Here is a 16,772-nt window from a genome sequence, read left to right as displayed (position 1 = left end):
GATTCTAAGAAATAGCTAAATCGAGTTTCTATTAAGTAATAATAATAATTAACATTAAATTATTTTATCATTATTTTCTTAATAATAGATATAGAAGCCAGCAGGATTAAGTTGAACGACGCTTCGAATGAAAGGTTTCTATAGATTCGAGTCATGGTTGAATAGACTGAGCTGTCTGTGTATTACTCCTAGGCATGTCAACGAGCCGCTTTACCGCGTAGATTAAATGAACAGCAGAAAATTTACTTAACTTTTACAGATGCTTTAAACAATGAAATTGCATATAATTTCTTAATTATGGCTATCTATATTGAAAATCAATGTCATGGAAATTGCGAATTCTTCAAAAATTTTAAGAGTAACACGGAAAGTGCTTTTAATAAGTAAAATAACCAAATTTACACACATTTCGCACCTATTTTATAATTTGTCCTTTCGGAACTTATTTTCGGAAATTACCTAACGTAAATGGTACAAGAAATATTTTAGGTATAGTTATATAAATTTACTTTTAAAACCTGAGAGAAAAAATGAATCTTTGCTTACCTGCAAAATGGCCGAACTGGAAGGAGGGATCAGCTGACCTGGGTTTTTATACCGACAGCGTGACGTCATTATCCTGACCAATGAAAAGTGCTGATATTCCCGCCAAGTGTAGAAAATCAAAATGTTCTGATGGGATTCGAACCCGATTAACGCCACCCAAATTATTTCGACCAAATCGACGAATTAAATACAATTAATTATCATCATGATGTGTCCTCAGTTAACCCCACTAGCTGTATGTTTTCATCGGTTTGAAAAACTGTTGGCGATGTATTCTGAAAATCGCAAACACATACAAAGTTGCGTACTGAAAACCAAACTTAAAATCCTCTACGAATACCACGGGTCTATGGTCCAGTGGTTAGAGTGCCCGTCTGAACTCCTAACGGTCGCAGTGTCGAACCCGGCTGGAATCAATCTCTCTAGTTTGGCTAAGTATTTTACTCTTTTTAATGTTTCAGATTGTAATGCGGGGATGGCTTCAGGATGGCTAGAAAATAAGGACTGGACATTCTACGGGACTGTATCCATGGTGCATTCCAAAAGTGCGGAGTGACGCCCCTTTCTTTCTTTCTAATCTTTCTTCGTATCTTCAGCAGCCAACCAATAAGTATTCGTATTTATTGTAAGGTATATGCCGAGTTGGTACTCTTAAGGTTTAAACTTTTAAAAACTTGAAAAAGTTTGATCAAAACTAAATGACAACACTATTCAAAAGCGTGACGTTTTAACCAGCAGTTTTTTCACTCTTTCTCGATGATGCCTAGGTCATTGATCCACATAATTTCCTTGATTTTTCGGCTGCAGATACCTGCTATCACTACTGCAGTTTTCTCTAGTTAGTGTCCTCTTCGTATTAGTTAAATACTGTTGTTAACTAGTTAACCTATTGAGTAATATATGTCTTTACGTTTTACTAAGCTCGGTGATGATAATGATTTAAAATGTCTTTTTTTCGTCTGGGATAAATTTTTTAGATATCTCGTTATAATCTATTGAAATTGCCCTCGCCGAATTCGGTCTTAATACGTCACCTGCTCACGACCTGCGAGCCTCCAGGTTACCCCCTGCGATACTACGTTACCGAGGATACCTGTCTCCCGGCTTGTGAGATCCCAGCCCGCCAGGGCGCGCGGTGACTCTCGATACCAACGCCGGATGATACGAGGATACCTGTTAGTCTCACGGCCTGTTGTGAGCCTCCAGGTCACCTGCGATACCGAGGATACGTCCTGTCTCACGGCCTGTGAGCCTCTGGCTACCTAACCACAATACCGAAGATACCCACGATACCTTGGAGTTACCGGCGGTCCCCGAAACATGGACGGAGCACTCCTGATGTCGTACGTTTGTGAAGCTATCGTATTGTGGCGCCCTCTTGTAGAGACACCATCTTGAATCTGTATCGAATTACACCGGCTTACAACTGTCAAAAATAAAAAAACTTTCGCATCCATACGACCTTGACTTATAGACTACGAGGAAATAAAGAAAACAATTTTTTTTTGCAGAAATAACAAGTTTACGCAAACTGATGACACTTCAAACAAAAAATTAATTGCGAACAATCGTTTTGTAGGCTCTACTATATATAAGTTTACTGGCTTATTTTCATGCGATTCGGCTATACTTTTGTACTTTATCAATGTCATTGTGTTTTCTTTTAAGCTACTGCAGCGGTTCCTCTTCATACTGACTATAGCCTCTATTGGTACCGGCACTGGTAGTTGTTACCAATGAAGTGTAATCCTAACCCGAACGATCCCGCATGCTCCCTGTGCTATATACATAATAGCTGAAACTTTAACCCTCTCTCTAGGAACTCTGACCTTCTAGTTCTGGAAACCCTAACCCTATCAAAACCCTGACCCTCTTGAAACCTTAACACCCTTTCCAACCCTGACACTCTTCCTAACTCTCCCAAAACCCTGACCCTCTCAAAACCCTAACACTCCCGAGGACAATAAATCACAGCTGCGATTCCGGGCTCTTGCGCTTCAGATATATTGCACCAGTATGCAAGGTTTTGACATTTTAGATGGCTACCGCTTAGTAATGCAAATCAAGACTTGATAAGTGTGTGGGTTCATAGAAGTACAAGTGAAACTCTTGCGGCCTAGCTTACACTTTTAACGGTAGGCTTGAACTATTCGAGCCCCTGCTTGCTTTAATTTTTAAAGATGAAATCCAACGCCTTCTAACGACTCCAGGCTGTAAAAATCATGTTACTTCCAGCACAGATTTGCAGATATCTTCCGTTTAAAGCTTTCCTCAGCTCGTTACAGAATTTCGATTCCTGTTGAACGTCCGGTCAAGTCGTTTCACTAAAAAGTTCAACTCAAATTTACGGTGTATATAATTGCTATTATTGGTTACTTCATGTTTCTAATGAGGACAACATTTCAAACTTAAACCGTTTTAGCCTTTACACTTTTCCGTGAAACTGGGCCCTGCGCTCTTCAAAGTCTAGAGAAAAATCCAAAAACATCTCCTCCGCACAAAAAATTTAACGAAAACCAAGACAAAATTTTATAGAACAATTTTTCTGTCAATTTAACTAAAATCAAATAATTATTAAAATTGTCATGAAGAATTTTCATTTTATAAAGTAGCGGTTGTAATTGTTACGAATGAATCAATCTCGTTTCGTTCGAACAATTTTGAAATTTAATACTAGTTCTTCCTCTATTTTCTGTGATTATATTCTTTAATTATTATTAATTATTATAATTATACTTATTTTCATTGTGACGATTACACAATCAGAAATTGAAACGTTGAAATAGTTGTTTTATAAGTAGGGTAAAAACCGAAGTCCAGACTGTAATTTCAGTAAGCTACGGTTCAGACTATTTTCGGAAAGTCTTTCTATCGTGAATTCCTACGAAATAATTTCGCGATAATTAATTCAAAATTTTGAAAAGTCATTCAACGACATTTTTTTCGCGCGTTACAAAAAGCGCCGCCTAGTGTTCCTTATCATCGTCATCATCATTTCTTCTTCGATTTCCTAAATAAAAAGTTCGCAATTGTTTTCGATAATAATATTCGAAGGCATCGGCGGCGGGGGTTAGATCGAGCAGCGCCACCTCATCTACATTCCGGCGCCCTCCAAATATTCGGCGATCGATGACACATTTTTATTTAAGTCGCCGTGTTGGGTGCCCTCGCGACCGATGCAGACGATCAGCGCCGACTTGGTGACGGCGGCCGTCACAAAGCCGTGATCTTTTTTCTTGCCGAGCGCCAGGTTGTTGTCTTTCCGAAGGAACATGAATTTCACCGCGCCGATGGTGATGCCATTGGCCGGAAACACAGAGTTACTTTGATCGGCGAGGCCTTTCACGATCGCCACCGCTTGCTCCGGCGTTAAATCCGTTATCTCCTTTTCGTTCGACGACGCCCACTTGGAGCCGTCCTTTCCGCCGAGCCAGCACATCGGCGCCGGGGTTATGTTCGCCTGTAAGTTCGGTATATACGAATCCCAAGACATGATGTTTAGTGTGTGAGTTAGTTGTTCTTATTCGAGACTGAAAAATATTAAGAGAAAAATTATCAGAAATGAAATTATTATCGTTTTTTAATACCGGGGTCCGTTCCCAGCGCATGTCCGATCGCCCGGGACACACGGGCGGATCGAGCCTAGGGCTACTACCGCTGGAGCAGTACTCACGATTGTAGAAGTGCCCAGTTCTATTTTTCTAGTTCTGGCAGGGGGTCATTCAAATTTTATGTTCATTCAAAAGTTCTTTCTTCGACTTTTTTTAAAGGAAAGAAATATCTCTGACGATTTTTCTAGTTAAGGGGTCATTGATTTATTACGTACGCATTAGTGGAGGGGGGAGAGGTCAGTGCAATTGCGTACTGTAATGCTTAATGTATATGAAATAATGGCCGATTTTGCGTACAGAGGGGGAGGGGGGGTTGAAAACTGAACACAAATGATTTTAAATAGCGAGTTTAATCTACACGCAACACAGTAATAATATATAGAGCAGAATGCGCGATTTTTTAGTATGGAACAAAGAGTCAAGAATCACAGGGGCCGGTTGCATAGTCATGGCTTAGACTTAAGATCAGTCTTAGACTTAAGACCAGTCTAAGACCAACTTAGTTCTATAGCCAATCTTACAACTTAAGACCAGTCTCAAGATTTAAGACCTTTTTTAGACTGCGCAATTTGCCCCTGGACGTTTAGTGAAAGGCGATTTCTTGGCTATTTTCGTCACAAATTCGCTACAATATCAATATTGAAGGTCACTGGTAACTTCTGTTAAACGACCACGTCCCTGCAGTTGTTAAACTCAAACTCAACAAAGTAACACTGAATAATCACTGCTAGTACGTTGTGAATTGAATAAAACCTGCTGTTAATAAATCAGAAAATATAAATCAAGTAAATCTCTTTTCAGTCGTCAATTTCAAATATATTTTGCAGAAATATATTCTTCATTTAGTTTTCACGTATGGTTGTGTCGGGTTCTTACTGGAAGAAATACTCAACGTAATGATAGCTACAATTTTATATATTATACATTACCATAGGTATCGATTTCACAAAAGCGCCAGCGCTTCTAATAACTTATGAAATCTATTTGCACATGCATCGTTATCGTAATTCTAAGGCAACTACAGGTCGAATTAAGTGGCAGTGAATAGGCATGACAGTGAATAGTTCACAGTATCATTGCGCTGAGAAAATAAGATGGAACTATCAGTTCAGTGTTTATATGTACATGATAGGAATTGGTCCTGTCACTGTTTGCGGTATTCTGCTGAATTTACTCACTATTGTCGTTATAAAGAGACTACGCAATAATTGTTATCACACTCTCGGTATTTTAGCAATCGCTGATCTTGCGTTCAGTTTATCGTCTTTTACCATGTATCCGCTGAGAACGTATTTTATCTACAGTAATCTGGGAGATTTAGTTTTTCGTTATGATGACTGGATGTTTGGCTGGTGGTTCATAATTATCGCCTATATGGGACTGTATTCGTCACAGTTTTCCAGAAACTGGTTTGTTGTTGTTGTGAGTTTAGAGAGAATTTTAGTCATAGTTTTCCCGTTGAAATATAAACGCTACTGGAAACCTTTAACTATTAATTTACTCAGTTTCGTGATCCTATTGATTGCAGTATTTTTTTACTATAATAACATTGTTCCCCGCAGATTACCGGGATTAACGAGATGGCCGTGTCTAAAACCAGGTCAGTACGCTTACACAATTTACTGGCCGGAGTATACAGATGTGATTCATACCCATCGTTCTGGGGGTCATTTTTGGAAAGGAAGTGGTCATTATAGAATAACCACGAACATTAATTACCTACCAATCACATTTCTGTTAATTTCAAACACAATTCTATTTGTCGTGTATAATTGGACGAGAAAACGACGCAAATCACTAATAGGTGGCGCTTCTGCTCAGGATAAAGATGCAGGAATATTGAAGACGGTTTCAGCAGTTGTTGTTCTCTATATTATTTGTGAATTTCCTGCTATTTTGGAACGACTTCCCGATTTCATCTATCGTACAATTTTTGGTACAGTTGATAAAATGGTCCTACGAAAAATCTCCCTATTATTGTCCATGTTTGATTCTTGTGTCAATTTTTCCGTTTATTGTTTAACAAATAAGAAATTCCGTTTAGAGACGACCAAAATTTTCAATAAACTTAGTAGTCGATTAAATCGGTTCTGAACAATCCATGGTCAAAGCCGAGTTCGTGTATGTTTAATCTCAAGATCCAGTTGCTCAGTTCCCGGTTTAAGTTTGACTGTAGAACTGTAGTTCATTTTCAGTAAATCCTGGAATCAACGGAAAACTGTGGAACTGGATCCAGATGAACCGAATTTAACTACAGCCGCACCACCAGGCTCTCGTCTGCAACAAACAATCAAAATTTTGAAAAAAATAAACATCAATTTATTCCAACATTTTTAAAATATATGTTTAAAACACATTGTATTTATTTACAATGAACAAATTGCGTGCATGGACAGAGAAGTGATGACACAGTCTCAAGTGAGAAAGAAAACCGCCCCAGATAAAAACGGATTAAAACATCGACCAGTAACCATGAACGCATTTAAAGGATTAACTAGGCGTTAATCCTTTTTGTATGTTACTGGTCACATGAAAGTTTACTATTTGAAGGATTGTCCAGTCAGTTGTGATCGATTCGATTGTCCAGTCTAAAATACGAATGATTTCTATAAATCTATCAATAAAAACCTTACACAAGACGATTCTGCTTTAAGCGATAGTTTTTAAGCCACTTATAATGGAACTATGTTGTGCAGCGATTGTATTTGGGATTGGTAAACGGGCAGCGTAGCGATCACTCACATGCCAAAGGAAGAATAGTTTCAAACCCCGATGACTATTTTCGTTCAGTTTCGAACGTTATTCGAAATTTGGTCTCTAATCACTGATTATATCGGTTTGTTATGAGCTTTCAAAAAAAAATAAGACGGATCACTCGCACTATGAATATTCGTCTTTAGAATGGGTGAGAGTGAGGCTATATCATCTAACAGAGGAATCTGAAGAATTATTACCAAATATTACTGATGTAGGTCAATCCTTGCAAACTGTGAACCTCACGGAAAATGATTGCGCGGTCCTGGTATAAATTCAACCACACTGTTTGGAATTGAATAATCAATTTTAAAAGCATTTATATTTTGCGCTGTATCTAATTCGATTTCCACGCGTGTTGTGCCTGATTTATTAGACAACAAAAGATTATCCTGATAAAATGTTCATCATTTTGAATGTTTTTTGCCAAGTTGAGTTGAAAGCAAACGCGTTATATCCCTGTGATGTGCTGGAAGATATTAAATCATGTTTGAACAGCGAACACCAACAGCAGTCGCAGAACTCACGCTAAAGCTACCTTTGCGCTATTGATGTGCGGATCATGGCAGTGAATAGTTCACAGTATCATTGTTCTCAGAAAATCAAATGGAACTATCAGTTCAGTGTTTATATCTACATGGCAGGAATGGGTCCTGTCACTATAAGTGGTATTCTGCTGAATTTACTCACTATTATCGTTATAAAGAGACTACGCAATAATTGTTATCACACTCTCGGTATTTTAGCAATCGCTGATCTTGCGTTCAGTTTATCGTCTTTTACCATGTATCCGCTGAGAACGTATTTTATCTACAGTAATCTGGGTGACTTGGTTTTTCGTTATGACGACTGGAAGTTTGGTTGGTGGTTCATAGTTATCGCCTATATGGGACTGTATCCGTCACAGTTTATGAGAAACTGGCTGGTTGTTGTTGTGAGTTTAGAGAGAATTTTAGTCATTATTTTCCCATTGAAATATAAGCGCTACTGGAAACCTTTAACTATTAATTTACTCTGCTTCGTGATCCTATTGATTGCAGTGATGTTTTATTATAATACCATTGTTCCCAACAGATTACCAGGTTTAACGAGATGGCCGTGTCTAAAACCAGGTCAGTACGCTTACACACTTTACTGGCGGAAGCTGAATTTTACTGATGTAACACGTTTTTTTAATGGGAGACATTTTTGGAAAAAAAGTGACGATTATAGATTCGCCATGAACATAAATTACCTACCAATCACATTTCTGTTAATTTCAAACACAATTCTATTTGTCGTGTATAATTGGACGAGAAAACGACGCATATCACTAATAGGTGGCGCTTCTGCTCAGGATAAAGATGCAGGAATATTGAAGACGGTTACAGCAGTTGTTTTTCTCTATTTTATTTGTGAATTTCCTGCTGTTCTGGAACGACTTCCCAGCAACTATATTCTACCAGTTTTCGGTAAAGGCAGTAAAATGATTCTACGAAAAATCTCCCTATTATTGTCCATGTTTGATTCATGTGTCAATTTTTCCGTTTACTGTTTAACAAATAAAAAATTCCGTTTTGAGACGACCGTTATTTTCAATAGGATTCACTGCAGGTCGAAACTAAGAACTCGATAAAATCCTTCAATGGTAATTTCTATGGTTAAACCCGCGTTATATATGAGACCAGACAGACCGCGAAAGCGTGTTTAAGCACTGATAAATTCCTCTTTGCAAAAACCTCAAAATCTATTTCCATAGTTTCCGGTTTCAGTTTGACTGAATAGCTCAGTTCATTTTTTTTAACTCGGGACAACTGTGGAACTGGATACAGAACTAAAGCCGCATCGCCAGCATTTCGTCTGCAACAAACAATCAAAACATGCGTTTTGAAAAAAAATAAACATTAATTTATTTCAACATCTTTACAATATATGTATAAACACATTGTATTTATTTACAATGAACAAATTGCGTGCATGAACAGAGAAGTGACGTCACAGTCTAAAACTAGTGAGAAAGAAAACCGCCCCAGATAAAAACGGATTAAAACATCGACCAGTAACCATGAACGCATTTAAAGGATTAAATAGGCGTTAATCCTTTTTGCGTTACTGGTCACATGAGAGTTTTTTATTTGAAGATTGTCAGCAGTGATGGATTCTATTGTCCAGTTTAAAACACTGGTGGTAAATATTGCGTTATCCAAGATTGTTTGGTTTATACAGAGGTTGATCGGCTCTATACCGGAAGTCAAACACGTTCGCGTCACCATCTGGATGATGTAATCGTTTTTTAGGTGGTTCCGGTTTCGGTTCGCTGTAGAAATACAAGAAAAAAATTATCATCGTAAGTTAGTAAATCTGATTTTACCGATAATGACCCCAGCGATTCAAGGGGGTACTTTTACTGTGGAAATCCCATTGATGAAAACCTCTAAATTCGTATTGTAACGATGATATAAGATCCCACAATAAGAATGAAAAGAGGACAAAATGTTTCCTTGAGCTGATAATTAATTCAGCACGTCGACTTCTTAATAGACATGAATAATGTGACAACCCAATTATCACTCCATCAGTATTTCTGAAGTCGAAACGTTGAATAAACGAACTACAAACTCAAGGAAATATTACAGAGACTTTTTGTCATTCTTTGCGGCATCTAACTACTACTTACCGCTTACAACAATCGCAGTTCGCTTTAGGACATTTGACATCTCTCATTTTCGGCACGCACCATTTGAAGAAATAAACCAGTCCGGTAATGAGTAAAGCCAGTGCTATGATACTGAGTAAAGCTATCACTGCTTGACCACCGGGAGTTGTAACCAACCATTCGATCGCTGTTAAACTGGTCGCCGAAGCTGAATAAACTTTCGTAACCGGGTAGTTTGAGAATCCTGGTAAAGTTGTCGCAGACGATGGCTGTCCATCTGCGTTAACAGTGAATGTATTCAGTAATTCAGATTTTCCTAAAAAGATTTTCGGTTGGTCGATATTCGCGTAAGATTCGGTTGTGTTATCCTTAAGCGCATACATCGTCAATGTTGTACTGAAATAAATCAAAATTCAAATCAAAGTTTTTTGCTGTAATTTCGTAATAAATCGAGATTGATTACAGGGAGTAAGGTGTAGTACCTGGTAGTTTCGGCACCAGGGGTCGATTTTAAACTGGATAATCTCGCTAAGCATCCACCGCAACCTGACGTCACGGCATCTATGAATTCCTGCTGACGACTGGGTGTGAAGTATGTAAGGGGTCGAGTTACATCAAAATTCACCAGGTACGCATCAGGAGGAAATGTATCTATTCTTATTGCTGTATGCCTGAAATTTATGAAATGTATCGTATTTATGAGATGTATAGATATAATCCAGTAGAGTATATACAAATTGAAACAGAACATTTCGTACTCTGATCAAAACTATTATATTCATTCATTCATTCATTCATTCATTCATTCATTCATTCATTCATTCATTCATTCATTCATTCATTCATTCATTCATTCATTTATATTCTGTAATGTGTAATGTATTCGCCATCTTTTAGTGGAAATGAAAGTTATGAGGTCTGTAACCGATATCACGTGACACCATGACCACGCCGGTTCATGAGAGTGACCATAATGAATAATAAGACTGGTACTCAGGGTAGTTGTTAGATTGGTTAAGACAATCCGGTGCTGGTTCTAAAGTTATTCTCAATTCTTACTCGGAATAGTCTGGTGGAACGTCATTATCTTTAGCGACCGCAAAATATATATATTTTTTATCATCTGTCAAAGGATTCAGAACTCGAATGATGCCGTCTGCCGAACCGAGACTGAACAGAGTTATACTAGACACCCAGTCATAGCTGATCACTGATGTAGCTACAATAGAAAATATCGAAAATTACATTATGAATGCGGACCCTTCGACTGTGGCAAGCGAGGATCCTACAGGGGCGCTAGTGTGCACTAGGACAACGGTATCAGATTTTATGTGGCTTTTCAGAATATGGACGATGAATATGAACCCTTTCAGATCAATCTGGTTTATCAACACGATTTGCCTAATTTCTGATGTGGGGCTGAAGATGAAAGTTAATTGAAAATGAATTAAATTTTGCGTTGCCCTATTCAAGCACACGCCATCTAGCGGGATATCTAGTGCGGCACGCCGTCTAGTGGTACTTACTAATATCGGCATCAGTAGCTGAAATCACACCGACAGAGTGCGCCACTGATGCATCGGAACGAGCTTCAAAATTATAGAAACTTTGCTTGAATACCGGTTTATTGTCATTAACAGCGCGTATAGTTATAGCGACAGCAGCTCGTGTACTGGTTCGGTTCGGATACGTTCCTTGATATCCGTAAACATAAAACGATAAAGTTGTATCAGTCTCCAGATCTGAGGGATGTTTTACTGTTAAACTTCCATTTGATAAAACCTTGAAATAAATAAGACAGTTGTGATTATCGTCAATTCACTTTTCATCGGCTAGAATTTCCAAGCATATATATGATGCGTATATTTGTGATATGTACATGTATATATCACGCACAATGAATAAATCAAACCTAACGTCCGAAAGTTCGAAAGAAAAACGTAGGAAATTTCAATTTTTCCCTTTTTCTGTATTAAACCCCGTATTGAAGTTAACTTCTCTTACCTGAAACCACTGTTGCGCAGCCACAGTACCGTTAACGGTAAATACAAGCGGACTACTGGCATCAGCGTCATAGCACTGAACCTGTAAAACTTCAGTATTTATGGCTGTATTTTCAGTTATAGTTGCTGTGTATGAATCCGGAAAACAAACTGGTAAATTATCATTGATATCCATTATCTTTATATACATCGTTATGTAACCATTGTTTACATTTCTTAACTGGTGATTATCCCTGGCCCAAACATCTGCAAAATAGAAACTACTAATATCAAATCGTCTATTTCTAAAAGAGAGATTATATTCTTTAAGTCGCCTCTCTATGTTGTGTATATCAAAATGTTATGAAATACTCATTAGAAAATAAAGATTTATATTGTTGTCGCTTTCATGAATTTTCAGTTACATAAACTTTCTCTTCATACAGTTTTTATATTTTCAAAGTAGAGTTATTTTAAGCTTGTTGCATTTATTACGATGAAAATGCAGAACACATATTGATATCTATATCACAATCATTCGTATCAAATTGATACAAAAAGGCGGCAAGATACAGAGAACATAGCAAGATGTATAATAGAAGTAAATGTTATAAACACTCGATTTATAAAAAGAAAAATACCAAAAAAAAACACAAATATTTCCCAATACATATTAGAATCACATAGACATTGTATTTTGTTGAATGTGCTTACATAATTTGATTCGATTTTGACTGTCTAAATAAGGGGTTTTACTCTCAAAATCAATGCGTTTAGCGACGGTTAAATAAACTCTATCGCCTGCTCCTTTGACGAGTTGAAAGAATTCATGGTCACGACCTTCCAATTCAAATGTTATAGTATCACCAGCATCCACGTCATACGCTCCGATTGGGTCTATCGCTAATGTCGTTCCTATTGGCTGTAAATATACATTTACATAATCATACTCATATATTCGTCTGAAGTAGACTATTGTAGGATAGGTCAAGGACGAGAAGATATAATTTTCATCTTTCGCTGAATTATTGTGAATAAATACAAGACGAATAGCAATTCATAAGTGTAACTATAGTTTATTTAACGCACGAGCTTGTGGAGTAAAATCCACCTGATGTGGAGTAATCCACCTGGGCCCAGTTCCACAGTTCCGAGTTAAGATTTGACTCTGAGTTAACTCATTGAAAATGAAGTAACTAACTCAGAGTTAACTATAACTCACAACTGTGGAACTGGGTCCTGATGTGGAGAATTCCACCTGATGTGGAGTAATCCACCTGATGAAGGTACGTACTACGGAAGCTCGTAAACGACTTAAGGATATAGTCAAATCGTCGATTAGACCAGTGAACTAGAGTCAAGTGGAACTGGATGCATTGTATTTGGCAATATTAAATATGTGAGATTTTCTTCTTTTCCAAAAATGTGTAAAGAACAAGACGGTAGAAACTGGTATTGATATCAGTATTTCAAACCCACAGTTGATGATTTAACCATTTATTTTCTAAATCAATTAATAAAATAAATTGTAAAAACATCAATTGTTAACAAAGTTATCTCTTTTTTAATAGCATGTGAAGGATTTGACATGTCTCAGTTACCGTTTCTTCGTAGATTGCAATTTCTTGTGGTAGTTGATAATTGGTCGTATTGAGAATCGGTGCTTCATTCACGTTGAATATATCGACGTACAGAATACTAGCACTAGTCGTCCAAACTCCATCAGTCATTTTAGTTGTTAACCAATATTGTTTAGTTAATTCATAATCTGTAGCCGTAGCTGTAGTGCTAACGACTCCCGCTGTAAATAAGTTTATAGCTAGAATTAGTTCATTTTAAATTACTTTAATAGCTATTGTAACATGTTAAGTAGGGGCTGCAGTTGCTTGGTCAAGGGACGATCTGACCGGAACAATTTTTGGCCTCTGAAATCAGGTCATTTCCTATTCTATATCTCGTGAGTCAGATAAATATAGCGCAGTGTTAATTATCACGTTGTCCAGTTTTCCAACCGAAACAACAAGCAGCCCCTACAAGCGTGTTTTCTGATTTATACTCTGGATCTAGAACTTCTACAGTTTATCGTTTAAATATCGTTCTAGATTTATAATTAGTTCATTTCCAATTAGTTTAACTCAACAATCTCAGAATGGTGGAACTGTGTCCTTTATTCTGGACTCAATTCTACGGCTGCCGTTTGATTTAACTTAAAAGTAGTTCATTCCAAAATGTTTTCAACTTCTCGAGTCAAATTTGAATTAATCGAACTATGAAAAACGGGTCCTGGGTTTTTATTTCTTGGAATTCTATATTCAATTATTTTCTAATATTCACAAAACCGCAAATCTATGAATCGACATTTTGTACTTATGATAAACGATAAATTGAATAATGATTGAGGTATATTTGACATTTAGGAATACGGTTAGATTGTCTTGTTGATCTGACGACGGGTTTTAGAATCTATTGTATATTCTGATTGATAGATTGAAATCACTTCTTTTGTAAATGTCACGTCTCAAATCGTTTGTAGCATTCGTGAAAAGATAATACAAGACCAGATCAAACCACTTGATTTCGTGGGTTTTTTGGCACTAATTCAAACAGTAAAATTGTTAAGATCGCGACGACAAAAACTCGTTAAAACTATAATTGTAACGATCGATCATCGTCAAATCAAGTTTTATTGTGAATAGATTCTTCCCTTAAACTCAAGCATTGATTGATATCTCGTTTGATCTTCGTTTCATGTGTTATTTGGGTCAAGGTCCAAGTGAAATTCTACATTTTAGTTTTTCACGAGATATAGGATACATACTTTTATCTATAGAAAATTTATCAACTCCATCTGGTGGCCAGATCGATTCAAAAGAAAATGCCCACTCAGTGGTGTTAGATTCCGGATCGTTAACGAGAACCTGGAATGAAATTGACAGCAAAATCTATGATCAAATCCGAAAATGCAAATCAGAATTTCAAATGTGAGATTATATATAAATGTGAAGTTGTTTGCAAATATTGTTAACATATGTGTAGATTTTTGTATGAATACTGAAAAATAAAATCCGATCAAATAAAATTCCTACCTTGAAAATTGACTTGGAGACGCTGGATATTTCCGGTATGACTACAGAATTGGGAAGATTCGTGATGATCGGTGGTTCATTGATATCATTGATATCGAGAGTGAAAGCTACGGCAGATGATGTATCAACACCATCAGTAGCGGTTAGTGAAAACGTGTATGACGTTTGTGTTTCATAATCAAACCCAGGATTAGCGATACAACTCAGAGCTCCATCTAAAAAAAATCATATGAACCCATGGTTGTGTCATAAGGCTAAATATGGCTAAATCAAGCATGTGACATGTATTGTGCCCCCAACCCCTTTCTGCACTATATAATCGTTCTCTTAGTATCAGGGATGATATGAGATATTTACATAAGCCCTTATAATGTAGCATTTTTCTGATCTTAGTATTAGGCATATATGATTGTATATTCCTTAATACAAATTTGTCCAGAATTCTCTAGAGAATTGTATCAGGGATGGATTTCAGGCGCAGGATCTGACTGAGGGTCTCACAAAATTACTGATAAAATGGCGGTCTGACAGCAGTACTATTTCGACAGGATAAATCAAACGCTTCTCCAGATTTCTGACAATATCTTGCCTTATTTTTATACAGGGCGGTGACGATCTATTCTGGTAAATTATTAAACTTCAAATCCATGTTGGCGATGATGATTTATCATTGTGTAAGAGGATCGACCTTTCCTCCTTCTCACCTCTAGGCCTATATCGTAAACGGGTTTTGGAAGCCATCGAGTTTATAGTTTGTTATTCATTCATTTCACTTACTAGATGCATCTAATGCAAATTTCCCATCATTAGGAGTGACGGTCATGGAGTAGAAGTTCGGGGTTCCGGCCGTTTTGAATGTGCCCAGTGCTAATACAGTCGTAGCGACAGTAACATTCTCATCGATGCTTCCGGTTGCTGGATTTCCGGTAAAAACTGGAACAACTGAAATATTAAAACGCAATTTTCATAAAATGCGATGTGATTTCATTATATTTTGATTAACAGTAGATAACAACAAGAATGAAAGAAGTTTTCGAGTTTTTTGAGTTGAATTAGTTAAGACTGATAGAAACTGATATTAACGGCTCAGTATTTCAGGAGTTGAGAAGCAACCAAAAAAAAACAGTTGATGAATTAACAATTTATTCTGAACAGTTTCGACTAAACTTCATCATCAGAAAAACTAAAATGAATTCGTTATTTTCGATCTTTAAAAACGTCGTTATTCTCACCTGACCAAACGGAAGTCGGAATCAAGAAAATAACGATGAAAATAATCCTGAAATAGTTCATAAATCCTACACTAAAATCAACAGACATCTTGAATCGATCAATCAATCGATCATTATAAAGAGTGTGTATCGGTAATTTGATCAGAGTTCCTCGTCACAGAACTATATAAAAGTGTTCACTTTACATATACCCTGTTCACGCAATATCCTGTAAGATTTTTTTTCTATCCCACTTTTCTGATCGACACAAAAGAATCATTTTTGTCACGTCTTATTGAAATAGTGCAATTCTTGAAAAATGCGTCATGTCACAGAACCGCGTATTCTTATGTCTCTCGGTACAAAAATATAAAATACATAAAAGAAGTATTTGTTTTCAATGATTATCGCTAGATCTGTAGAGTATGTTAATAGACGACGACGTCGGTTTTGAGAACTGGTCGCACCGCAGTAGGTTTTACACTGGTGAATATAACTGGGACATGCGTCAACTTTCAGTAATATTTGTAATTGTCGAAATCGTTCGACGTGTTTTCAGTATAAGTTTGTTGAGTGCAGTTATGCGTGTTGGTTTTGTTGTTTTCTGTTATGGTGACGATTCTTTCTCCGACTTACGGACAGGTGTATATATACCCCGGTCATAGACCGCAACTAAATCCAATAAACACAATTAGCAGACGATCTTAATACGATCAAATACCCGGCGTATATGTAAATAGTCAGGGCGGATTTAGGATTTTTGTAGGGGTGGGGTCCAACGAAATAAAAAAAGGGCCCGTCTGCATTGTTGCGATGATGCCAACGATCATACAACAACTAAAAACCTTTTTGGGGTTGGCTGTTTTGAAGGGCCCTAGATTTTCGAGGGGTGTTGTCCGCCCCCTCTAGATCCATCTTAAATGATTCCTTCTTTATTGAAATTGTTC

General features: G+C 37.1%; 1 protein-coding gene and 1 pseudogene across 1 annotated transcript; both read right to left on the bottom strand.

Moving 5' to 3' along the window:
- Positions 1-3,073: 3,073 nt before the first annotated feature.
- LOC141905576 (profilin pseudogene) lies at positions 3,074-4,115 on the bottom strand (annotated as a pseudogene).
- A 4,740-nt stretch (positions 4,116-8,855) lies between these two features.
- On the bottom strand, positions 8,856-16,032 carry LOC141914474 (cadherin EGF LAG seven-pass G-type receptor 2-like). The gene is made up of 12 exons (XM_074805704.1): positions 15,847-16,032; positions 15,392-15,556; positions 14,615-14,829; positions 14,347-14,446; positions 13,130-13,329; positions 12,243-12,450; positions 11,551-11,795; positions 11,073-11,328; positions 10,606-10,765; positions 10,029-10,217; positions 9,568-9,942; positions 8,856-9,207 (listed from the first exon to the last, which is right to left on the bottom strand). Exons 1-12 carry the CDS (start codon positions 15,932-15,934, stop codon positions 9,090-9,092), a joined length of 2,319 nt encoding a protein of 772 aa, XP_074661805.1. The 5' UTR covers positions 15,935-16,032; the 3' UTR covers positions 8,856-9,089.
- Positions 16,033-16,772: the final 740 nt, after the last annotated feature.

This window comes from Tubulanus polymorphus, chromosome 1 (assembly GCF_964204645.1).
Source record: "Tubulanus polymorphus chromosome 1, tnTubPoly1.2, whole genome shotgun sequence".
NCBI classification, from domain to species: domain Eukaryota; kingdom Metazoa; phylum Nemertea; class Palaeonemertea; order Tubulaniformes; family Tubulanidae; genus Tubulanus; species Tubulanus polymorphus.
Note: the sequence above shows the minus strand (reverse complement) of the source record. Positions and strands in the feature narration are given on the sequence as shown.